General features: G+C 32.2%; 1 protein-coding gene across 1 annotated transcript in view; it reads left to right on the forward strand.

Annotated features, from left to right (window-relative positions):
- Nucleotides 1–19792: 19792 nt before the first annotated feature.
- LOC133189289 (uncharacterized) overlaps nt 19793–27978 on the forward strand; it is a 36956-nt gene continuing 28770 nt past the window's right edge. The window contains exons 1-2 of the mRNA XM_061324688.1: nt 19793–19863; nt 20301–20391. Coding sequence (XP_061180672.1) covers nt 19793–19863; nt 20301–20391 — 162 coding nt within the window. The remainder of the gene's footprint in view (nt 19864–20300; nt 20392–27978) is intronic.

The following is a 27978-nucleotide window of genomic DNA, read 5'->3' on the forward strand; positions in this document are numbered from 1 at the left end:
TTTTGCTGAAATAAAAACGTAATAATTAAAAATAAAAGAAATAAAGAAATTATACATTTATTGCATGATCGTGAGGGAAATATGAAGATTTATTCAGCCAAGAAAATCATATTCCCCGAGGGCTTCCCTCGAGAAGAATATTATATTTCTTGGCTGAATGAATCTTCATTTTTCCCAAACATTCATGCAATAAATTGTTTATTATACCGAAACAAGCAAAAAATTGACATAAACTTTCAAATTTGGCACCGCTCTTAAATTCACTTTCAATTTTAACGAAGTGTTAATGAAACAATTTACAGAAGTCCATCAGCAATTTTGTGACGTGCACTAAGCTATTGTGACTTCTTCTACTCTCGGGAGTTTTCTTTCAACGAACGATAACTATTGCAGGAAAATGCAGCTGGTCTCCGAAGACGTTGAATATGATAAAAAGCATGACGACGGCAGGGAAATATGAAGTTTTATAGCCCTGTCACGTCATAATCTAGAACCAATCATATAACGCGTTATATAGAATAATAATAATGAGACTTAATGATATCATTTGCGTCAATGCAGAGAGAAAATTATTTCATAGTGCTATTTTTTTTTATATTCTGCATTCTTTTTTTTTCTTTTTTTTTTTCTTTTTTTTCTTTTTTTTTTTTTTTGGTTTGATTCCGCGACGTAAGGATCACCTCCTTACTCCACAACTATAAAGCAGGCGCTCTACCACTGCGCCACGCACGCGACCTGACTGGTTAATGCTCCTTTATTAAAAAAAAAATAACAATGATATTTTTCCAAACTAAAAAGAGATTTGACAGCAGGAAAAAAATGCCTCCTTAGTCTACTCCCTTAATCATTTTTGTTTATCAGTATTATTTATTCAATCAATCATAAAAATGAACGATACTGTTGATCTTTTTTTTTTTTTTTTTTTTTTTTTTTTATCAAGTAATGATAATAATTAAAAATAATCTGCAATACTTTACAACACAGTAGAAATTAAAAAGGGCACCGTTATAAAACAGAACCGTTTTGTGAACATACTTTGGTGCTAAATCCGAAAGTAAATGGTTCATCTTACTACATAACTAACATTTCGAAAATAATATTCATGATATATTCAGTTAATTTAGGTCCGTACTCGAATGACATCATCAGTAGTAATAATTTAGTTTACAATGGATTGAAAATGTATAATGATGATAATTAGAGAATAATAGAATTATTATAGATATTGCTTTAATCATTTTGCATCATTTTGCATGAGAGGTATAGGAATCAAATGTGTATAAGACAATCATTAAGACTTTGGAGTCAACAAAGAGAAAGACTCTTTCTTTCACCAAAAAAAAAAAAAAACAAAACAAAACAAAACAAAACAAAAAAAAACAAAAAAACAAACAAAACAAAACAAAACAAAAAACATTAAAATCAACAAAAAGACTGTAGTCGACCTAATCCTGATAAACCAAGCCGGAAGGTTTAACCATCTTCCAAAAAAGGCCTGTATTTAACTGAAAGTAAAAAAAAAAACACATGTTATTAAATCGTTTATCAACGTAACTGATAAAGGACATTTTACTCAAGAAATCAATAAAGAAGAAAAATAACTGTAGAATATGAACTTTGATTTTATAGATTAACAAGGCAAGGGAGTGAGCATCCCCTGCCATCCGTGTGCTCTTTGTCATGATCGGAAAAACCGGAAATGTCCGTAGACAATTCAGTGCCTAAAGAATGGCTTAACTATTAGTATGAAAAGTCAGTCAGCATTTTACTTAATGATAAGTTTTCTTGCTGCGCAGCACTGTTAAGGCGTACTTCGAAGAAATCAACAGAATATAAACGTGTATAAATACATACCTTTTTAAAACGAATTTTGTAAAGGTACTATATTATCTTATGACTTTAACAGTCTTTGAAATAACATTGTATACCTCGCTCTGTACTGAATTTGGTTTAATCACGTTATTTGATAGTCACGTGATTAATGCATGTTAAGTGTACTGTATGTAGGTCACAAACAAATTTCAATATCGCAAGGGCATACCCTAGTTAAAATTAAAAATCAAAGTAATAGATTGTTTCTACATAACTTGTTGTTTATGGAAAGTGCTGCTGCTTTAAATAGAATTCGCATTTTATTAGTTTAAATTTCATGTTATCTTGCTAATGTCGAAATATGTGTGACCTTTACCAAGTATTTTATGTATTTATTAAGTTATGCTATCGATTTCAGGAAAGCAGCAGCACTTTTCAAGTTAAAGAATATGTCCATTATATGTATTTAAAAAATGGTCAAGATCTATTAAGTGTATGCCCTTGCGAAAAGGCGATTTAATGAGGCACCTCGGCGTGAAACATGCACACCCTGTAGACAAAAACACGGTAGAATTAATTCAATACATTCTCTCGATAGTTTTTAAATAATGACACTAAACAAATGTTTCAGATTTGTATTAAAGGTCTACCTAAGATTTTCAAATAATATTCTGTTTAATAATAAAATGCATTTTTCACTGTGAAAAAATTACTTGATCCGCCTCTCACTGCACATAAAATGCGTCAAACTTTACCATGATGACGTCATGAATCATTTCAATTTACTCTATCACTTTGTTTTAGACTGAAGTTAACGGAAAAGAATATCGTCCTCGACCTCAAGGTAGGCAATAGTACACATGCTTAGATTATCAAATGAAATATAGAGATATCGAACAGTATTCAAGCTCAAAGTCCATTAAAACAATACAAATCGGGAGCAGAGCAAATACGGACCTCAGAATTTAGAGATGGGATCAGGTGCTATCGAGGAGTAAACATCCCCTGCCGACCGGTCACATCCATCGTGTGCTCCTTGTCGTGATCGGTAAATAACGGGAAAATCTGTAGAAATGAATAATTGGAACTGTTCTTTTTAAAAAAAATTAAATCAAAATACAATTCAGAAAAATACAGTTAAACTCAACTATGTGGAATCTCTAGAACAGGTCTAATATTCTATTGTGTCAGTTTTATAATATCTACTTCACACAACATTATTTTTACTATATTTTGAAGAGTTGTTAATTACATAGAAATATAAACTTTTTGCATGCACATAATTTTGTTCTATCGGTAATTTTTTGACATATTTGATAAACATTATAAAAAAAATCGAATACCGTGATATAATGCTACTTATTTTAATTTATCATTTGATCAATTTACAAAATACATTGTTAAAAAGTTAAAACACATCATTTTAAAAAGAAACCATTAAATTGCAAGCTATAATGGAACATCGGAACCTTTGAAAAAATATTAACAAATACGCATGACAGAATCGAATTATAGATATTACTGGGGAACTAAAAATACACTGAATTTATTTTTGGCAACTTAAAAAACACATCCGACTTTTCTCATTAGTAAGAAGATGCTACCTGCAATATCAAAACATAAATTTCTCCAATATCAAAATAACAAGAAACAATACATTTACCCGAATACTGGTATTTTGTTAAAGCCAGTATGTAGGTAAATTAAATTTCTTTTTCCAAGCACTCCATGTTTGCTGCATGTTGCTTTTTCATTTCATCAATCATTTCCTCGCCCTGGGCTGTTATTTTTGCAAAGGACTTCTTTTCAAGTTCGGCTTTTTCAGAATCCAAATCGCTATCATCAGTCTGGTTCTTTAATTTTTTTTCTCTTGCTGTCGGATGCTGATGGCAAACAGACCATTCTTACTTCACTAGAACTTTCATCAGATGGTGGACTGGTAATTGTCCCTTTTGCTGTTGTGGAGGCTCTGTCACCGTACATTGATTAAATTCCTCAAAAATATTTCCCAGTAATTTTTTTGTTCCCTGTTTTAATTCTCATCAACAATTTTTTTAATATTCTTTTTTAAATTCTTCCGTTTGTTCTTTACTTGATTGCACGTTGCCAGAATTTTGTTATTATTAAGGCTTTTTGTTATATGTGCCCATAAGATATCGTGATTTTTTACATCTTGAAATTGTTCTTCCATCTCTGACCTTATAAAGATAAAATCCCTTTCCTCTATTTCTTTCCAAATATGAACTTGCAGAAAAAATTAAAGCATGTTACAAGTAAGACGATGAGAATCATTTACTTGAAGAAAGTTTTGTCCCATTTCATGTGTGTTATTAATAAATCAAATATACAATTGTTTGAAGAAAAAATGTGAATGATGTTTGAAAATTCATATGCATCTTCTTTCTGTTCAATGTTGACCGTAAGCATGGTATCTTAAATAGACTACCTTGAAAAATTTAGTACCTTTTCAGGTACAGGAACTAGTGTGTTACAATCCTATCTTCGGTGGAACAGACTGTAGTGTTACTGCTAGAATTGGCTTTATCTTTGCATATGGCCCCTTTGTAGACTTCCTCCTTAAGAGCTGGGTCTGAAATGTAAAGAAATAATCATGTCGTAACAATTAAGTTCAGAGCAAAATTCTTCTTTAAAAAAATGCTGAATTAATCTAAAAATGGTTTCTGCTTAAATGGGAAATAAAAAAAAATTGTATTTCTCCAGTGATTGAACAAAAAGGAGATGCATAGTACAGATGTAGTAGGCTGACACACATATTTTACAGTCATTAAATACCGATGAAAATTACACTAAAACCAAATTTACTCAAAATTTATAGCAGAAAATTGGACATCAATGTCCACTCAAGTTAAGAAATATAATGATATACATTTAAATAATATATATTCAAATTTATGGTCTTATTTTCTCGCTACCGTACACACTTGGATCGCTTCAGACGATTTCCTCTACACGCAATGTGCTTCACAGAGTTCAATAATTTTGCTAGTTATCAACTGGTTATCAGCTTATAAACTTGAATCATTTAAGATGATTGATAAGTACATTACGTACTACAGTAAAATCAAAGTGGTTTATAGACTTAACAAATATCTTGACTAGACTATGAAACGTCGATTTAATACCTTGATGAAATCGCGTTGAGATTCATTAAACCTTGCTGGCAATTCTTAAAATAAATCTAAGGAAAATAAAATTATAAATAATCACAATAAAAATTATTTTTTTATACATAGAATTAAATATATATATATATACAGGTTCATTGTATAGGGTACGAAGATCATCTGATACATATGTAAATACGATCTTTTAAAAACATTTTATCATTAACGTGATTTACAGTTGATAATTAAAGACATAAATATTTATATCTCTGATCTATGTACAAACTTTGTATAAACTAACGAATTGTACACACCTCGATAAGACATCAATACCTTACCAATCAATCATTCGAAAAACTATTAAATAATGCTCTCAATTTTGTTGACAAATCAATCGCACAAGATCAAAAATTACATATGATTGTTTATGGTTCAAAAATTTCACAAACCTCGTAACTTTTCGCCCCAAACACACTAGAAAAAGATAAAATTGGAATACCCCCTTATCTATGTACTTCACTAATTCAAACTTTACAAGGTTTATGTCAATGTCTCTCGCTTTTTGTGTTATCAACAGTACATTCCACTACATTTAGGATGTCACGAAGACATAAACAGATAAAACATGAGTATTAATGAAACACGACATGTTTGTTAAGCACGTATGCTCCATCTGAGGAAAACAGTTATAAGACATCTTTTTTATAAGATCACACGTGTCGAACCCCCCCCCCACCCTCACCCCACTCCCCTCTCTAAATTTCTAAAAATGATATGACAAGAACTATCATTAATGGATATTAATGTCTACTAAAAATTCTACTTCAAGATGCCGCATCACAAGTTAAGTTTAGAAAATATTGAATTTATAATTCAAAAAGTTTTTTTTTTACTTCATTTGAAAACCAAGAATTGCTCTAGGTCAGTCAATTCGAGGGTTGTCCCAGAAAAAAAGATATCTTTTTAAATATTTCATAGACTACCTGACCAAATTTGTGGATTTTTAGCATGATGCTGGGAAATGATATTTTTTTTTTTTTTAATTTTGGCTTAATAATGTTAGGTTCCAATGCCATGTGCATTTATTAGCAACATTTAAAGGGTGTTAAATATCGGTGGTCGGTGCAGGGCAATTTCTCACTTTCAAAAATAGCATTGACAGCAATCTTTTTTTTATTAGCAGGGTATACGGTAATATAATGTGATAAAAATTATATCATTTGAAACATAATGATCTAGACTACTCGCTTGTAAACAAATCTTTACTCTGACATCATAAATACCAAAAATATGACGTTATATGCAGAAACACTATTAATTAGATATTGATAAAAACAACGACGTCGGGCGATAATGCGGCACACCAAATTATCACTCAGTGTTGTGTGGAGTGTGGTTTGACTCCTGTTCATAAGGGAAAAAAGTTTGGAATCAGGGAACGACAAAAATGCATGTGTCGATCGCGGTTTATACTTAGTAAAAGAGGTTCAAAAATGAATACACTGGTTATCCAATGGAAGAAGCGTTTGGAAGACCAACAAAAATGACAACAAACTGAAAAGACTGGAGCTGGACGTCAAACGTAGAGACCACCGTTAATTATTCGAGCAATTAGGTTTGTGATCGGGGTTAGGAAATTGATTATGAAAAGAATATTTTCCTTGATTTATTCTTAACTGTAGTAATTATGAAATAGATAACTCGGTAACTAAAACAAACTAAAATGCAGTATTGAATTTATGTTTCGAACGACTTTTAAAAGACTCACGATTCCTGAACAAATTCAAAAACTCCACGAGGAATGTTTTAACGTCGTCGGTGTAGCGCCGGCAGCTTTTATGAATGATTCGTTTACCAAAGAGAAAAATGTTATTGATAGAGATATTTTACTGACATTTTTGTGAATTATTTTGACAATGTTGATTTTAATGCATGCCAACTTTTAACTTTATATTATTAGTGACACAAAAATATTGAAAATATTCGCGATTTTTCTGGGACAACTCTTCTATATGTATCGCCTTTGATCCAAATTGTTTTGAAATATATATGCTGATGTTATTTGTGTCAAACAGTTGATTTTTTTAACTAGTTCATTCATTTATTTTTTATCACTTAGTACAAATGAGTTGCCGTGCATTGAAAATCATTGCAGTGACAATTGTATGAATTTTAAAAAATGCGATTTTGTTAACTGCAATAATGTAGCCCTCTCCGTTTTATTTTTTAAACTGATATTTTCTGGAGAGACTACAATTCCACGGTATCTCCGGTATGGTGCGGATATATATTTTTAGATATGAACGACTAACGACTTCAGGCAAAATACATTGTTTTTGCATTCAACCTACTTCCAGTAAGGAATTTGTATTGACTGTCAACAACGTAGCCCTTTATACGCGGAAACCAGGTAAAATAAAGCTGCGTGTTTACTAGTATTTTATCCTCAACAGCCATGTACCGTTCACGGTAGCTCAGTAGGTAGAGCGCTCGCTTCGTGTTCGGAAGGTCGTGAGTTCGAATCTCGGCCGCGACTGACCTAAGTCGCTAAAAAATGTGTAGCAACTGTTCCTTCGCCATGCGCTCGGCACTTTAAAGTGAAAGTTGCGGGTCCTTCGGATGAAACCTTAAAAACTGAGCCCCCGTGTCACGACAAGAGTTGGCACGATAAAGATCCCTCACTGCTCAATGGCCCTGAATGCCGAGTAAAGGTCAAAATTTGGAGCCCTTCACCGGTATATGGTGACTTCTCTATATGAGTGAAAAATTCTCGAATGGGACGTTAAACAACATACAATCAATCATTCAACGGCCATGACAGTTTTCGCGTAATGTACTGTGACTTGCGCTTGAAATTTCGAATAACAAATATCGGTGTTGATAAATGATTGTTTTGTATGGTATCACATCAAAGTAAAACAAAAGAGGGAGTACACGTAAATCAAAGGAATATAAAATAATAATAATAATAAATTTTAAAAAAATATAATAATTATAAAAAAAATTAATTTAATCAGGAGAAAAAGATCTCTGTAAAAGGCCATATTTTGCTAGAACAATAGGGATGGTACTTATCAGTAGTTGTCAGCACTTTGCAGTACTGTTAAGGTGCCAAATGGAGATATCGACGAATTTTTTAGACACAAAATACATTCTTTACAAGGATGGGCGATTCTTTTTAGACCTTTACTATTATCGGACAAACGTAATGAGGCTGAAAACTACATGCTGAGGACGTTTAGATTTCTTATTTAGAATTGTCACGTAATGTGGTAGTCACGTGATTTTAGCAAATATACCTGCAGTATTCAGGTCATCTATAAATTCCAATATTGCAAGGGCATAACCAAGTTAAAAATCTAAATTCATTTTATAATTATTTTCAACACTCTTTGTAGTTTGTGAAAAGTGCTGCGAACCTATATGGATTCTACTATATAATTGCTAAAATTACATTTGTTAGACCGTATGTTGAATATTTTGCTGGTCAAGTACATTAAATGTAGATTTAATTAATTCATTTGCAAGATTTCATTGGGTTCACAGCACTTTTCAATTATCTTCATACCTCTTGAGTTTATGTGTAAAAGCTTGTCGTAATTCATTGAGGGTTTGCCGTTGCAATATATCGATTTATTACGACCCTTCTATTACCCTTCAATGAATCTGCATACAAATGTACAGCAGTTTCACTTGGCTGGGGAATGTATTAGAAGTATATGAATAAAATCATAAAATAGACATCGCATCAAAGTTAATGGCCTCTTATATATCTGCAAATAATACTACTATTTTATTTAATTACAAAACACATTTTTCATTATATAAAATATGACTTAATCTGCCTCTCACTGCATACAAACAGCGTCAAATTTTACGATATGACGTCACATTGACAAGTGCATTGCGATCAGTGAATTGCTTATATATTGCTGTGTGGGATTTAACCAACAGACAAAAATAATTGCAATAATAAGTATTGATGTAGTTTAAAGCTATACAACAGTTCAAAAAAGCGTATCATTTCATTTTGTGGTAATTTGAAGAACATGTATTTTTGTGTGATTTCATAGTAAGCATTTCCCGTAAAAATTAGGCCCCGCCTCCTTATTGCAGCCTTAACCGTGCTGCGTTGTCTAAGTTTTTCAGCAGGGACAGTAAACGGGTCAGTAATTGTTTTAGTTTATCAGCAACGACTAAGATTGTCAACACTTTTTAAGTTTATCAGCAGCGGCAGTAAAAAGGTCAGTGATTGTCTAAGTTTTGCAGTAAAGGCAGCACATTGTCAATAATTGTATAATTTTTACAGTAAAAATGGGAATGTCAGTACTTTTCTGACTTAATAGTTAAAGTAATTAACAATTTTTATTTTGCATTACAGAACGCACCATTTGGAGATGTTCAAAATTTAGTCATCGAAGATTTACTGAACATGGATGCAATTACAGGAATTAAGTCTTTACATGGAGCTATATAGTAGTACTCCTAAGAAATGCTTTATACATATATTTAATCACTCTGATGTGCTCGTCAGACATTTCCGAAACAAATAGATTGTCCTCACTATCAATAGTCACACAACAAGACTGTTTAATCCCATCATAAGCTAGGTATCTGAGGAAGTTCCCATCTTTGTCTATCACGTGTATTGTTCTAGAAGCTATGATTATTTGGCAACATGAGTCACAACAGAGATCCATTGGCCAAGAGGAAGGATCTGGAGAATACGAAAACCGATATTTTCCATATTCATCGACGACAGTTATCACAGGGTCGTCGTAGCCGGCGGCATCGTACTCAGACACACAAATATCCCCCTTTCTATTTATTGAAATATTTTCCGGTGTTCTATATATCGGCTCTCCTTGGTCGCTGTTTTTAATTTTTAAAAGCCTTTCTCCTCCAGTCGGGTACTTTTCAACTTTGGAAGAGTTGCAAACAAATATGAAATTAGGTTCCACGAATTCAATACCTCTCAACCATCCCTCAATGGGTAAAAATGTTTCATCTCCTTGATCGTTGATTTTTCTAATTTCTCCACTGCCTGTATACAACACACCGTCCTGAAATGGTGTCAAATGACTAGGCAAGATTTGTGCTGAAAACGTTTTGAACAAAGTTCCATCGGTGCGAAAAAAAATTATATCGAAGGACACTTGCGAACTAAAAAAAATCTGACTATTGCCGGCATATTTGATGCAATGTATTTTATGATGTCCGAAGGATATTTTTCGTATAGTGTAGGGTTCACAGAGAGATTTAATAGGCGTCTCAAATCGTTTGTGATAATACACAATATTATGGTCTGGTGCGTTAGTTTCCAGATGAGGTGAAACACATTTTACACAAAGTCTTATCTTGCAGGGTCTACAATAGAACTGGGCATTGTCCACACACCTTTCACACGTAATGAAATGTTGACCTCGAGAATCAGGAGCCTCCACCATTTTAATTGTATACAGTGTCATGAATGTGCATATATCCGTGCAATCGGCCCGCTTTCGATTTAAATAATCTTTATCTCTCCTGCTGGAGGTAAATACTGAGGATAAATTGATTAGGTTTTCTATGTGCAAGTATTTATGATATCGACTTACACTATGACTTTGATAATTTCTTCATCGCATGTTTTTTAGCAATGAAGAGGACTCCAAAAACTCTAGCTTTATATCAGTAATTAAATATTTTAACAAAATACTCTAGTGTGCGTATTTCAGTAGAAAATAAATAGCATCATTTATAATCTGTATACTTTATCTTACTGCATTATTCTGTAAAACACTTTTAGCCGTAAAATAGGAAATTACAATATAACATGAGAAGGTATAGACTGTTTTGGATTTGACCATCTGTTGGATATGTTTGATTTTACAAACATTATGAAAAAACGGTCAACAAAATCTTTAGACCAATCAGAGAGCATACCATTCCAGGACGAAGAATAGGTGGAAGAACGGCAAGGAGTCAACACGAAGATCTTCATTTTTCAACTTGCATTTACACATGAATATGAACGTATGCTTGTATTTTCTGATTTCGTCATTGCTTTTGATATCTATATTGAAGCAAGGTCAGATGGTGTATGAAGTGCGTCATACCACAAGCAAGATGATTAACTAAGTGCTATTAATAATAATATTAAACACTAGAGAAGTATGTTTTTGTAATGACAAATTTTATCTGAAGTACATGCATCAACTTTTTTTATTCATGCGTATAAATATTGTACTCTGAATAACTAAAGTAAAAAGAACTACAAAATGTAGCAAAGGCGTCAAAATAGGGCTTGGATTTGTCTGAAGACTTGCAAAAAAGCGAGGCTATATACATTTAGTACTTCGTAGATTTTTATTTCTTATCTGTGCATGTAGTATATAGAGATAAAAGGGTCTTTTGTACAGACAGCAACTGATTTTGTCAACCCATTTTGAGGTTAATTTATATATTTCATTGTGCTGTTAAAATTCTTTCCTTGTGTTGTGTTTACACATTGGATTCCATTGAAATTAGAAATGCCATTGATGTACGCAAGTTCTATAAATGAAATCCAAACTAGTGCAGTTATTGATATATAGTCTTACTGTTAAAAAATTTAAGAACTGAATTTAGATCATTAACCTCAAAAGTACATGTATTCAAATCAAATAACATAGGCACAACGTTTACATTCCAGTTCAATAACCCAGACAAGCACTTAGTTGTGCAGGCTTAATACAAGCAAATACACCGAATTGATTAAATTCTAAAGAACAAAATTCATCAAATGCATGTACAACAATAGTCCATAGCATCTCCTTTTAGATATCAAACCTGTATCGAGTAGCAGCAAGTGTTTAATTCTTGTCCTCGAAAAAAGTGTTCTACAGTGGGGTATAGTTTCACATGACTGTTTAGTAACTAAGTCATTAAATTACGACTTTCTTTCTCTTTAATATCAAGAATTTAGTTGCGTTAAAGATAGATACTTGAAGGAAACTATCGAAGCCCCTCCACACATAATAGAATTGTGTTTTAAACTTCAAGAGTCTTCAACTGTAGTAGTGTGCCGCAAGATGTATTCGTAGCTTGACTCCAAAATCATGAGCTATCGATCTTGACTATGAAAATAGAAGACATAAATATCAACTCCTTAGTTTTCGTAGTTTTTTTTTCTTTCTTTTTTTAAAATTTTAACCCCAATGCAAATATCATACCTTTAGAGACAGGCCAACCCTGAATGACTTCTAGGACACAATTCATACAAAAATCGGTGCTTTAATGTGGAATATGCTGTTTTATCCAGCTTTATAAGTTGATTTTAAAATTGCAAATTAAAAAAAAAATAGATTCAATATGAAACAATATGCAAATTAAAAAAAAAAGAAGACATTTACAGAGTAGAAAATTACCAATGGATATTGATTTTTACGTTTGACTTTTACCAGAGCATTGTTTTCTCCTACTGTATCATTATTATGAAATAACAAATACGTCCACAACAATCTGAAGTTCTGTTGGACAATCAAAATCCAAGGTTAAACATTCGATATTAAGTTTCTATAATATCCATTAAAAATATAAAATGTATTTTGGTTGATCTGATAATTTTGACGACGTTCGTAATTTATGGTGAATAATGTCCGCGGCATTTCTTTAATCTCTGCAATAACTGTGAAAGAATACCATTTTATAACTATGTAAAGAGTTGTTTATGAAATATAATTACATTTCCAACTGCTTTCTATATAATTACTCAGAGAAAGTTAGATGTGTTGATTTCTCCACAAATACAAAAGGTATATTTCTCCATGAGAAAGGTTTAGTTCTAATATGCATGTCAATCTCTTGCGGCTGTCTTTGTATCTAAAGTCAGTGGGCTGCGACTATGAAAATTAGCATGAAATGCCTCGCATATTTTAAAGGTATAAACAATAGTTTTATTTACATTCACACTTTTAGTTCACATATAAGTATAAGGAAACACTGTCTAGTTTGTCGCCTATTATGCATATAACCCCACGTTTCCAAATGTCGCCAGCTGCCAGATAAATACCCAACAAACTAGACAGTGATTCTTTAAATGAATTAGAAAAAAAAAATGCTTGCTTTATGTGCAGATACTGAAAAGGGATCAGATAGAAATCATAAAATAACACCAAATGAGTAGTCCTGTTTTTGCCTTCCCATCGTCATGACTGGATCGAGAGAATGTCTCAACATTTGATTAAGTAGTCCTGTCTTTGCCTTACCATTATCAGGACTGGATCGAAATGTTAAAATTTATGATATCTCTTAGTAGATTTGTACACATTTGTATAGAAAAAAGACAAAGACGAGCAAAGTTTTCCAAATTCAAAATCTTGTGAATGATTTGCAGGCATATTTTCTGTTTTTTACTGTCTTTTTCATTTTCTCAGATTCCCGAAAAGCGGATTATGTATTTTGATAGCTGGAACGGTTCTTCCCATACTAAATAACAATGATATTTTATTGTGTGTATTTATAGCTGTACAAATAATAATCTCAAGTAGGATTCAATGGGTAAAATTTATTATTTATATGTTCATCATCATTGTACGTTTTATTGATGGAAGAGCCACTGCTCAAGAAATCTGTACGGCTGATATGCTTACCGGTATATATTGACTGATTAACGACAATGGTATTATTAAGAAAAAAAGGAGAACATATTCAGTGGATGTAAACTGACTGATTAACGACAATGGTTTTATTAAGAATAAAAGGAGAACATATTCCATGGATGTAAATATATCACACTGCAAAAAATGGTATTTGGTATTTTTCTAAAATGCTTCAAATTTCCTCAGTCACATGCATTGAAATTTTTTTTTTATTTGCTGAATAGTGAATCAATAGGCGATACAATACTACATGTGTATATTGCTTGTTTGTTTGTTGTTTAACGTCCCTCTAGAGAACCTTTCATTCATATGGAGACACCTCTTATTACCGATGGAGAGCTGCAAATTTAGACCTGTACTCGGCGCTCAGAGCCATTGAGTAGCGAGGGATCTTTTTCGTGCTAGCACGAACCTACCATCCGGTAGCTCTACCTACCGTCACGGTAGCTCAGTCGGTAAAGCGCTCGCTCCGTGGTCGGAAGGTCGCGAGTTTGCATCTCGGCCGCGACTGACCTAAGTCGCTAAAAATAGGTAGCAACTGTGCCTTTGTAACGACGAAAAGTGACCACCGTAGAATATTGAACAGGGGTCATTTTTCTACGTAAAAATTTGACCCCCTGGTCAATATTCTACGTAGAAAAATGACCCACTTTTTTGTAGAAATTATGGGCTGGGGGTCATTTTTCTCCGTGTGGGTTGTAGAAATTAATGACCCTGTGTCTTTTTACAAAAAAAAAATGGTTTTGGTAGGAATATTCTCGTTAGACAATTACATAGGGGTAGATCACGCAGCCTATAAGCTTTGAAGTTTAAATAACAAAAGGTCATTCTATACCTTACATGTACACAATAATACAAGATGTTTATCTCATCAATGGAAAACAAATAACTAGGCTACTATTATGTTCGATGACTATAAGAGCGAAAATACACGTGTTTTTAGATTTATTTTATAACATTTTGTAAAATGTTTCCACAGTCATCATTTAAAAAGAAAACAAGATTATTTACTTAACTGGTGTCAGAAAGAGACACTTATATAATATTATGAATAAAAATGCATGCTTTCTGTGTATAATGTCATGATTCTCTTTAAATTTTACTCTGGGTAAATAATGTAAAAAAAAAAAAAAGAATTAAAATAAAGTCTCAAGCGTTTTTCTTCTTCAGAAGTTATAAGAAAGATTAATGTTTTCGAACCCTACCCAAATAAATTTGCGTGAAAAATGTAATTGTTAAGAAAATGGAATTGTTAAGAAAATTTGATCTCATATATATCTTAGATTTTCTAGTATAAAATTTCTCATCAAAATATAAGGAAGATTAAATTTGTGTAAAAATAACAGATAGGACTAAATCAATATTCCTCTGATATTCGATCTCAGGCACACATAAAATGGTTAGCTCAAAATCTTTACCAATGTCTTGCTGGTGTAAACAAAGCCTAAGCAAAATGAGGCTTTTTACATAAAAAAAATGATTAATTAATAAAAGAGGTGTTTGGTATACTAAAAATTGACACAAGTTTATACACAGTTGTACGTATTTCCCCTTTCTAGTAACATGTAATAATTTTTACCAATAGAAAAAAAACTGAATGTTGCATTATGAAAAAGCTTCTCTACCTTATGTATATATTATTTTTCTCCTTAAGTAGGATTGGCATTATTAGCACAATTGAAGTTGCGTTTGCAAAAAGCATAGAACTGTGCAAAAAATATTGTAACACATATTGTGTTCAAATGAGGTACGTGATTTGTGTCAGTGTATCTATAGTAGTAAGTTTTGAGGGACTGGGTAACGAGGATGTAACTCACTCTTTAAATTTGCTAGCCTAAAAACATCTGGCCATGTTTTTCCTATACACAAATTAAGCGATCTTGATGTGTGATACGAGGTTTTAAAAATACAAGAGATTTTAGGCTAAAGTAAACAAAACTCTTTTTTCTTACATCAAAAATCCTACTTATAAGTAGTTACATAATGCATATGTGAATGATAATGTAGATTATAAAGTCAGTCATGTATCTATATAATGATCAAGGAAGAGGAGTATGTTGCCAGAATTTCTATCACAATCGAAGGGAAACCGTAACAAAAATTTACTAAATAGTAAAGTATAGTTGACTATAATTTACTATTATTAAAGTAAGTAAATACTTTGATACTTTGCTTAACTATGAAACTTTGTTTGGAACTTTTTTGAGATTTCAAAGCTCAAACTTTCTTAACATTGATATCAGTAAAATGTGTTGGGTGATATGTTAATATACCAGAAATACGAGAGGTAATCAAAAAGTTCACGAACTAATTGAATTACTTCTTTAAAAGAAATAAAATGAGTTTTCAGTGTTTATTTTTTAAAGAGGTCCTCTCCGATTTGAATGCACATCTGCCATCGTTCTGCCCATGCACGAATCGCGTGATCCAGGCGGCCACGTGACATGCTCCGTAGCGTTCTGTTCACAGAAGTTCAAAGATTTTTCCGAGACTTATATTTCTAACCATGAAAATTATTTTTTATAACAAGAATAGTCCATTTGTCACGAATGACCATATCTTGGCAATAGGATGGGTGGATTAGGATATTTTTTCCCATAATTAGCATGGTGACCATCACAACCCGACTCTTTTATATTGGGTGCGTCGTTTATCCATTGTGGATAAAGTATGGGTGCCTTCTTTTTATCATATGTGATATATTTAAAATCTAAGGTAAACAATATTTTAGGGATTTAATAATTATATTATTGTTGTTAAGATATTTAGCTATTTTTCTAACTGTAATTTGGCGATCTTCCGTAACAAATTCTTCAACTGAGGATACATCTCTTCCCAAGCTTACTTTCACTAGGCACCAGAACAAACATCATTTTAACTATATCCCTTTCTCACATAATCAATCAATCCCATTAATAATTGAACTTCTGGCAAGTCTTTTGTCCTCATAGACCTTGTACAAAGTATTATATGCTACTACAAAGGAATTTCCAAGATAAAAGTTAAACCTCAAAGCCGTTCGTTGCTCAAGTACGACTGAGTCAACCATTTTTTTGTCACGTCATCTACATATTGAGTAATTTTTATATTGCTAACATCTGCTATTTACAGAACATGGTTATGACTAAATGTGTGCCAAATTTCAATTTGTTCTGGACTGTAGATTTGTAAATAAAGGGATAGTTTACGAACTTTTTGATCACACCTCGTAGTTCCCTAAAATATAAAAAAATGTGCACATATAAATTTAAGAACATAAAATATTACAAACATATATCACAAAAAAAATCTTTAATTTTCTATAGTAAAAACTTACATACTGCATTAAAATATAATTAACTTTGGTAAATTATATATATTTTTTTTTTTTTTTTTTTTTTTTTTTTTTTTTTGTTAGAGACTATGAGTGTATTTCATATAGCGAACCTGATACAAACAATATATATAGTATTTCATGGTTAACTTTATTTAGATACATTCGTTTTCCCCACAATACAGATAATGCAATTCTACAGACAATAAATGCATTGTAAGTACACAAATTACTGGGGAAACATGAAATCTATGAGCCCGTGCTCTCTAGTGATACCCAACCCGCACACATACGAATAAGATTTGTACCAAAATGAATACCACCAAATGGCATGCCGAACTAAAGAGTGTGATAGAGAAAACTGCAACGAAAAAAAGTGTTTCGGACAGACATATAAACACAAACACTCACCCCCCACACACTCACACACAACAGGTATATACCACCATTTCCTTCGGAGCGGGGGTATTAATATTCATGTAATAAATAAATATAAATGAACCTAAAAGAGGGAAAAAGATGTTACATGATATTAAAAATGAAGCAGTAATTACAGTTAATACATTTTGAATACATATATCTGAATCTACAATCCTTTCTCAATTTCTAATTCTGTAATGTTATGTATTATAAACAGCAAAGAAAACATAACTCATCTGCATTTAAAATATTTAATTAGGATCTTTCTTCATATTGGACGCTTCATATGCCGTGCTTTCTCTCATTTTTTCCTTGTCTAGAAATAATAATACAATACATATTTTGGTGCAATGCATTGGTGTATCCAGAAATTGAGCTGGGGTAAAAGCTGGGGTGGAGGCAGGTTGAAAGCGGGCACAAATTTTAAGCTAGAAGTATGGGGCCACTAACTTGTCCTTTAGATGGTTTCCGATAACATGCATTCCATATAAGTAAATCGTTGTCAGAAACATGTCATTTTCGGAACAAAATATGTGAAAAAAAAAAATCCACCAAAAACCAAGAAAAAAAAAAACAATTAAGGAGGGGAAGATACTTTGCTTCTCCCCCAATATACATTTGAAAGAAAAAAAATTCAGGAAACTCTAGGCTTTCACCAACCCTCCCAAACCTCCGATTAACGCATATCACGTCTCATTTCTAAAGGTTTAATTATAAAATATAGTGCAAAAGTAGGGGGCTAGATTTCTAAGGGGTCATTTTTCAACGTGTTTAGAGTCGTAGAATTACCGGCCTGGAATGGTTTTCTACGGTCGACAAATGACCCTACTTGCCGTAGAAAATTGACTGGGGGGTCATTTTTCCCCGGTCAATACTCTACGGGGGTCAGTTTTCGTCGTTACACCTTCACCAAGCGCTCGGCACTTTGAAGTGAAAGTTGCGGGTCCGTCGGATGAGACCTTAAAAACCAAGGTCCCGTGTCACGGCAGGCGTTGGAACAATGAAGATCCCTCACTGCATGCTCAATGCCCTGAGTGCCGTGTAAAGGTTTAAATTTGAAGCCCTTCACCGGTATATAGTGACGTCTCTATATGAGTGAAAAATTCTCGAATTGGACGTAAAACAACGTACAATCAATCAAACAATCGTGCAAGCACCTACTGCGACAGGGGATCTCGGTTTATACGGCCTCATACGAAGGATCGTTCTCCACGTCATGCAGTGGTATCTGACCCGCGATGTAAGGATCAACGCCTTATTCTGTGACTCTAGAGCAGACGTTCTAACCAAATATTTTTTATATATTTTCTTGACATCATTCATCTTTTGCATTAGTAAATATGTAAGACTAAAAATTAGAGCAACAAAGATACCGTAAGGCAAATTATCATAACCTTACTTTTAGGTAATGGAACATTTGCAGGGGGTGAGGTCCCTAGCAAGAATTTGAAAGAAAATATTAAAACAAATTTCGAAATGGGCATGAAACATCTTTCTCAGGCCAACTACAACATAGAGTCCAAATTATCAATACTTGACATAGTACTGTAAACTCTTTTCTTCTTTTCGTCTTTGGAAATACTTGCTTCCTCAAATATCAGGAAATTTGCAGGTTCTTTTTCCTATCAATATTTAATAAGTATATGTGAAATGTCAGACATCAATGTACATGCATTTTATTAAATTAACGCGTCCAATAATTTCCCTCTCGTTTTTATGCACAATTTGCTTAAATGTAGTTTCATCTTTAGATAATATTCAAGACAAAAAATTCAGTAATTTTACTTGCCCAGTACCGTTGGTATATGCATTTTGACTTTCTTTCAAGGGCATTACCCGTCAAAAGCAAACCGACGATACATTAAGTATCCTTGACATGAAAGCTGTGCAGCATTTGTTTTGTCTTCTTATACCCTAACATAATAAGTAAAAGGTCTTCAATTGTTCAGTTTTTGTTAATAATGAATAAAGTGTTTTAAAGGATAATATTCGCAGTAAAATATTTTAGTCAACTATATCTTAAACTAATTACAGAAATTTTCAACCTACTTTCAAATCGACAGAGCAATCTATTGAATATTCATCCATTTATATTCATGAGGAACCTGCTAAAACTCCTTTTGAATTTCAGCACTGGTAATAAAGAACAAGTTTATTTTGGTGGATTGAAGGCCACAAGATATTGTAAACATTTGGTAGCAAAATATTTCCCGGTCTACCTCAGTACAATTGAACAATCGCCAATCTAGATAAATCTATTTTTAAAAAACCTATTACCCATATACATGCATGTAATACCCATTAGAGCTCTTCTTGAATTTCCTCAATGGTAATCTATCTACTTTGGTACATTAAAGAAATAACTTGAATTTTGTTTGACCCCGGAATTATAACATGATATCTGATCTGCGCCTATTCAGATAAACAATTTAAATAATGTTTTGTAAGTGTATATTTCACAGTATGTATATTTAAGGATATCTTTAAAGGTAAACGAAAACATGTCTGACAGTCAAAAATCTAAATTGAAAAATCAAAAGGAGAAAGGGACAAAACAGCGCAAAAGATTAAGGTATGAAAAAAAGTAAGCAACAGACATTGTCATCAAAATAATTCTATAAGAAAGAAAAATATATACATTGTTCATTGTTTTGTTTTGTTTTTGTTTTTGCACAATTTTTTGACATGATTTCATAACTTATTATGTTCATGCCTCGTAACTCCATAATCTTTGTTTACAAAAATTTCCTAATAAATACTCCTGTATCTCATTTCATTTTTATTTTTAGCCAAGCGATTACAGGGTGGCCATACTTGTAAAAAAAAAAAAATAATTTTCACAAATGATCTTGCTGCTTATGAAATTTGTTTATTGATTAAAAATTTTTACGAGTCCTTTTTTCAACTTATTCCAATTGATGAAATCAAAAACAAATTTTGATAACGATTCTTTTTACTCAGCAATGTTAGTAAATTTTGTCAATCATTTATTTGAGTGAACTATTTCAGCACACAGAAAGATGACATTATTTCTTGGGATGAGTATTTCATGGGTATTGCTTTTCTGTCAGCAAAAAGAAGCAAGTATGAAGTGCGAAAGGTATTTTTAGGCAACAATTCCCTATTTCTTTTTTCTTTTTCTTTCTTTTCGTTGCAAATGTTTTTCGTTAACAGCTGTGATCCTTAAATTGAGTTCTTAGTAGTTATGCCTATATGTATCGTTGGACAATATCTGTAGAAAGTGAATTCTTGAGATCTTAAAGAACGAAAAGAAAAGAAAAGAGAGCAGCGACAAAACTTTCCAACAAAGAACTACGCACGCTAATTCCCGATTCCCGCCTACATTTTACACCCATTTTTGACCACATTTATCCACATTTAGTCCATTGAAACTTAATGGATTACAAAGAGCAGAATATTAGCAATTGATTAATTATTTTAAACCAGTGTCATAAAGTTAATTGCTCTATTTTAAAACTGTTTTCATAAGAGGGTTGGTGGGTGGGGGTTAGAACATTTTAACTATAGAAATCAGGCTTAAAAGCATCAGCTGATTTTCAAAGAAGCATTTAAATGGATAAATGACACATAGATCTTTCTGTATGTTTAACTTTTTTTGTGAAATTTAATGTAAAGATTGGTAAATGCATTTTTACATGTTATTTTATTTGAAATTTTTAATAAAATGACCATTTTTGATGTTTTTTTTAGTCTGTAAATATATCCCCCCACCCGTGAAACAGCAAAAACTTTGAATGAAATATATTGAGATAATGAACAGTATTCAAGATCAAAAGTCCATTAAACAATCTAAATGTTGGAGCAGAGCAAACACGGACCTATAAAACATCAGAGGTGGGGTCAGGTGCTATTGAGGAGTGAGCATCCCCTGCCGACCGGTCACACCCGCCGTGTGCCCCTTGTCATCATCGGGAAATAACAGAAAAATCCGTCGACAATTCAGTGTGTAAATAATGGTCTAACAATCAGTATGAAAAACGTCAGTCAACAAGGTCATTGTATCGACCATAGAACTTACGAAATGATGACTTTAAACGAGACTGCTGATACTCTTGTTTCATCAACTTGTTTGTCAATAATATACCTCGGTTTAGAAATTGTGCATACGTAGAGCATGCTCTTGCGTATCGAATCAACTGAGAGATATAAACCTCGTAATCAGGCGATGAAGGTATATATTGCTGAACAAGTAAGAGAAGTTAACGATTGAAAAGTTAAAGTCATCACGTTTATCATAAAGCTTGGTTGTTAGATTACCATTAATGTCTTTTGCAAGTAAAATATCTAAATGTGAAACAGATGTGTCAGACTCTGTGGTGTCTTTCATCTCAAGCTCACCAGGATATATCGTATCGACATAGATATGGAAATATCCATTGTTAATTGACAATACGTCGTCGATATATCTAAATGTCGAGTTGAAGGCCACAACAAGTGATTTCTTCTTTTCACGTATAAGATTTTGGACAAATTCTGCTTCATATGAATACAAAAAAGGTCTGCTAATAACGGGGCACAATTGGTACACATGGGAATTCCAATAGATTGTTGCAAGACCTGGTCTCCAAAAACCACATAGATATTGTCTATCAGAAACTCAAGCATCTTTTTAATGTCAACTTCAAAGTAACTGTGTGTACAATCAGAATGTATTTTAACAAAATGATTTTGCAAATGACCAATGACAAGGTATGTAAATTTACGAGTTCCATTTTTATTGAAAAAGCAGCTGTCAATGATACCAAAAGGCCTGGACTTTAATTTATCGTGGGGAATGGTTGTGTATAAAGTTGAAAAGTCGTAAGTTTTTAAGCTGTTGATTTTTGTAAAATCTTGTAATTTCAAATTTTCCAAAAGTTTCTTGGAATTTTTAAGTATCCACATCTGATTTACACCACTTCTCGAATATATTGTTGCACAGTACTCTTGAAGTTTCTTCACTACTGTTAATATCTTAGTGAGTAGTAAAGTAAAAAAAGAGGCTTGGTTGAACATTTACTGGAACCCGCTATGTATGTTTGTTTGTAAGGATTTTTATGAAGTTTCGGAATCCAATATACATATGGTAATTCAAATTCATTTTGGTTGTTTGGAATATTAAAAATATTCAAAACTGACATATGATTTTGCAACATTTCTTCCTTAGAAAATTAGAAAGGGAACTATGAGTATCAGTTGGATCACCACTTGTACAATTAAATCCAAGTTTCTCTAAAATACATTTAATATAATGAGCCTTACAAACAAAGACAATGTTGTTACCTGCTTTGTCAGCAGGGACCAGTACGTATTGATCATGTAATTTGTGGAATAAAAATTCATAATACTTGTAAAATGGAATTTTTGTTTCACGGGGGAAAGATGTTTTAAAATATTTTCCGTCTTCCGTTGATTTCTAAAATGAAAAAGGAAAGTTTTACCCAATATTTATAGTTAACTCTCTTTGTTTTCCCAAATAAGTTTTTTTTGGGGGGAGGGGGGGGGGATTCACATAAATATCTATATAAATAAAAATATATATATATATATATTTAGTTTTGAAAATTGATGTTGAGGTAGGCGGAAGATCAATACTTTCGTTCGTAGTTCTTTGATGCAAAGTTAAATACGGTTTCGCGTTATCCTTTAAGTTTTCTCATTTCACTTACCAACATATTTTATAGTTACATTTAAATTTTGATATGAAAATGAGTTTTCATATATATAATAATTTCAGGTTGGTGCATGTATAGTTAACAATGAAAAAAGGATAGTTGCCACTGGATATAATGGTTATATTGACCCACCGGAAATGCAAGGAAATCAAAACAATGATGAACTATTTTCAGAAGAGGAAAAAAGTAAATCTGGTAACTTTCTGTTTACTTCCTTCTCTTGCAATTATCCGGTTTGCAAAAATATTTTCCTAAATTAACTCGATAGCCCTTATTTCATTTAAATCTGTTGAAGAAAATAAAAGTGCTATAGAAAAAAGACTGGAGGGACTGACAGTAATCTAAAATAAGCATTTTCAGTATAAGTGCGGTACTGCTCATCAGGATGGAAACTTGATAACGTTTGGCAGTGTTTGTTGGCTGATAATCAAATAACGTTTTTTAACAAAAATTGATCTTACGTCATATTTCACCAAACTTTTTCAATTTGTCCTGCAAAAGATTGGTATTGCAGTTGTCGTGAAAAGATTATTTTAAAAAAGTACAAAGTTAAACATCTCACCGCAGAATAATTGTTGTATTTATGAGAAAAGAAAACATATTCTGTTATTTTTTCAGTTTGCCATGCTGAAATGAATGCTGTTATAAACAGGCACAGTACCAGTTTAAAGGATTGCACTGCATACGTTACATTCTTTCCTTGTAATGAATGCGCCAAACTGCTTGCCCAGTCACGGATAAGTAAAGTTATATATTATGCCAACGACAAATCTGACGAGCAAAAATACAAGTTATCTAGAAAAATGCTGGAGTTTGCAAAAATACAATTACAGTATGTATACTTATTACAGACTGTATTTACACAAGTTTGAAAGTAGGCAACATTTAAAGTGTTAAACTTTAGAAAAGTTTTGCCCCAAAAGACAATTGTGTGTTGTCAACTATAGTGAACAATGAATGGCAAAAGACTACCCAAACACACTGTATCTGATATAAACATGCAAGATTTTAACTAACAGATATCAGTGCACATGCAGCGACATGAATACGTTTAATTCTTCCTGCAAACTTTGTGTTTTCCTCATACAGTAGCTGCAACGTTATTGTTGACAACTTACACGAACGATCACGTTACACGAACGATTCCGCACGATTCACGCACGATAAAGTCTGTTACACGAACGATCCTTCACGCACACGATTCTACACGTTACACGATCTAACACGATTGCTAACGCAAACGCACGATTCTTCACGCAAAATAGTTCAAATGCTGTAGGAATGGATATTTTCAAAACGAAATAAGGCTTAATACTTATTTTAGATTTCAAATAATTATTGATAATTTATTATTTCATCGACTTTGAAAAATAGAAATGGATATTTCTGGAACTAAATACATGTAAGATTTATGAATTATTTTAGATTACAAATACTTATTTACGAAATTCTCCGACTTTAGAAAACTGATTTTTTTTTTTCGTTTTATCAGAAGATTTACATGTAGGTGGACCGTGAGTTTTGATTGAATTGGATTTCATAATATGCAGAAAGGGATAAGTTTGAAAAAAAAAATGGCATGAAAATGAATTAGATTATAAGTTATATCCATGTTTCAATTTGTGAATCTCTAAAATCAACAATTATTTTGCAAATCACTTATTTGCAGAAATTATAAAAATAATTAAAAGTAACCTCCAGAGATAACACTGATAAACGAAACCCCGAGAATCATGTCGTATACATGTACATTCGCCGACTAAATACATATGTAAGCATTGAGAATTATTTATTTGTAAAAATGTCTATTTTTGATCTATTGATTTTGAAAATATCTTGACCATAATTAGCAATACATATAATTAACATCAGAGGAAAAAATCAAACATCTAATACGGTTTATCAGAAAGAAAAATCATGCTATTTGACGAGAACACAATACTGTACGACTTACTATATTGTTTATTTCCAAGCGATAATTAGCTCGTTCTGTTTTCAATTAAGTAAATCGCGCTTCATTTCTTAAAAAGAAATTAAAAATTTGGATTGAAAAAAAAAAACAGACAAGCGAAATGCTTGTATAACAAATAACATTCCTATAACAACTTACAAAACGAAATTTACACGTTTCTTAACGCACGATCACGCACGATTAAAACCGCAAACGATTGAGTCTGTTACACGCACGATCTCGCACTTTACACGAACGATCACGCACGTTACACGAACGATTCTACACGATTGGTTTGTCAACAATAACGTTGCAGCCACTGTAGCTCCAGATAGTTTACACAATGTCTAATCGCAGTGTTTTAATGTTAATGTTTATTATAGTTCAAAGTCACTATCAAGAATAATCTGGCTCCTTTTATACAAAATATAGAGTAAAATACTCATAATTACAGGCACTAAGTTTTCTATAAAACGCTTCTCAACACAGCCAATTCTAAACATTTCAGTTTTGAATTAAAAATATATCATTGAAAATGAATATCTAAAAGATAATTTTTGAAAACATCATGAATGCTATGCTCTGGGTCCCCTCACGAAAGGATTATCGAATAAAAATTCTTGTGCATATTAAAAAATATGATAAATTAGCAAAGATACAATTCAAAATTATTTTTATTTCAAATATTATCAGGAATGAAATGAGCTCTGAAACCTTAGGCTTTATAGAATATGTAACTGGAAATTAAATATTAGTTTTTTTGTCTGTTCTTATAAATACTAATTTTTGTTATCTTCAAATTTCTCTTTTTGTAGAAGCTACAAAGAAGAAGGAGAAAGTAGAGCTCTAGGCAGGAAAGAAATCTTTCTAGATTTTGAAGAAATTGCTTTTCCAAAAAGTTTTTAAATACATGTACCCGTAATCAAAACTATAAAATAAAGCAAAAGAAAAAGAACTTTTTCTACTTTTCATCAATCGTATTTACTTGTTTTCTGATTCAATTGAACATGTACTTTTAATTTATGTAAATGTTCCATTAAAATGCTCTGTTGAACTCTGGACCATTAGAAAAAGAACGAAGCAACTATATTCTTTTTTTACAGAAAAAAAAACAGTACATTTTAGGAGTTAAAAAACGTTAAAAACATTAAAAGTTTAGGACATGCCTCTATTCCTACTACTGATGATAATGATTTTATTTGAATAATTTCTGATCTGTAAAACCTGATCATTTGTTAAAAAAAGTATCTTCTTCCTGACAACGTTTTTGATAAACTGATCCTAATTTATATTTTCTGAATGTAATCACTGGGCTTCCATTACAGACATTTATTGTTTTACACAAAGGTTACTGCTTCTACATTTTCATAAGTGTTATTGACCATTTATATTATCAGTTTAGTTTAGAGACCAATGGTTGGACTTTTGAGCTTGATTACTATTTGTTTTCTTCATATCTTATTGCATCATCTACCAAACTGCAACCTGGATGTGCTTTTACACCGCACATTAGATTATGCGCTGAAGGATATTAATGCATTTAAAACGTCTGTAAATAAGTTTCAATAGTTGTGTAGATTAATGGAAATAGCTCCTAACAGTTCAATAATTCCTTGTGCTTTCGTTTCTTTGAGAGAGGGGTGCAGTTGGATTTACGAACTACACCCTAAAATATTCAGTGAAAATGTATACACTGTAGAATATATTAAACAGCATATCTTTCATAATTGGGAATTTTGTTCTTTGTTTTTTATGTATATCATGTCTGCTAAGTGTTGCTTAACCGACGTACCTTTCATCAGCTGTTTGTCAAGTACGATAATAACTTAATCCACGCCAACAATGCAGAGAAACTAGTCGATGACGTCACGTCATTCAGTATACAGCAAGATCCAGTAAGCTTTCATTCTATGTCTGGTTAATGTTAGGTACATGACATGGAAAAGGAAAGTATTTGAGTGTTTAGAAAATAGAACTTTTATATCTATTCATACGTATTCATTTACATTTTTTTAACGTGACCTCATAATTATTGTCCGATCCATGTATAGGATGATGTAAGCGTGGAGGTCCTTAACCCAATTAGAGAGATAGATAATAAACTGTCCGATATAATGGCAACAATATAAAACTAATCTTGTGATTTATCTATAAACGAGGGGGATATCTCATTTTGCTTATCAAAGTATATTTTCTCCTTGACCAGCTTGTATTGTATTTAAAACTGAAACTGAATTACATTTAATTGCTGAATCAGATGATTCGTGTAGTTAATGAATTCAATGCTGACTACATTATTAGTCCGATAAACCTACGTGTTTCTTTCTTCGAAAAATTGTTTTTGTTGGTTTGAACATATTTTATTGTTTAGATATTACAACAAAAGGATCGAACGCAAGTTCTTAAAACTTAGAACGTCCTCTCCTTTATAACAATTCATTACACAAAATAATGTTAAAAATTAAACTACACTGGAACCAAAGGTCAATACGATTATCTTACACAGGTTGTGCATGTACAAAGTTGACTTGATGTAGTATGTACAAATGAATTAAATATATAAATTCAAAAACGACCAGATATCTTAATAAACAATTGCACATTTAAAAATAAACTTTTATTTTCAGAAATGCTAATCGAATCATCTCCCCATAACAGTACGTGAGTGTCTACAATACGTAAATTAATCATTCTAAAAATAGCATTAAACAAATCGTTTCTTGGGACAGTGTATTTCGTACAAGAAAAAAAGTAATGATATGCGTCTTCTATTTTTCCACAAGTGCATAATGTTCTGTCAATGATGTTGCACCTAAATAAATCTTTATTCAGAACGCAATTGTGTCTTAATCTAGTATGAATTACATTCCAGTAACGATCACCAAAAGAAAAAAAAGGCAGGAGTAAGTGTTTTTTGAGAGTTTATACAATTTTTGAAGGAACCTATAGTAGTGGATTGTCTTGTTTCAAGAGGTAAAGAGTTCCATTCCCTTATTGCCATTGGGACAAAAGATGATTTATAAATATTTAATCTACACTTAGGGATGCAATAATTTTGTGA

This window comes from Saccostrea echinata, unplaced genomic scaffold (assembly GCF_033153115.1).
Source record: "Saccostrea echinata isolate AGI-Se365-2 ecotype Australia unplaced genomic scaffold, CSIRO_AGI_Sech_v1 ptg000017l, whole genome shotgun sequence".
In the NCBI taxonomy this organism is placed as follows: Eukaryota; Metazoa; Mollusca; class Bivalvia; order Ostreida; family Ostreidae; genus Saccostrea; species Saccostrea echinata.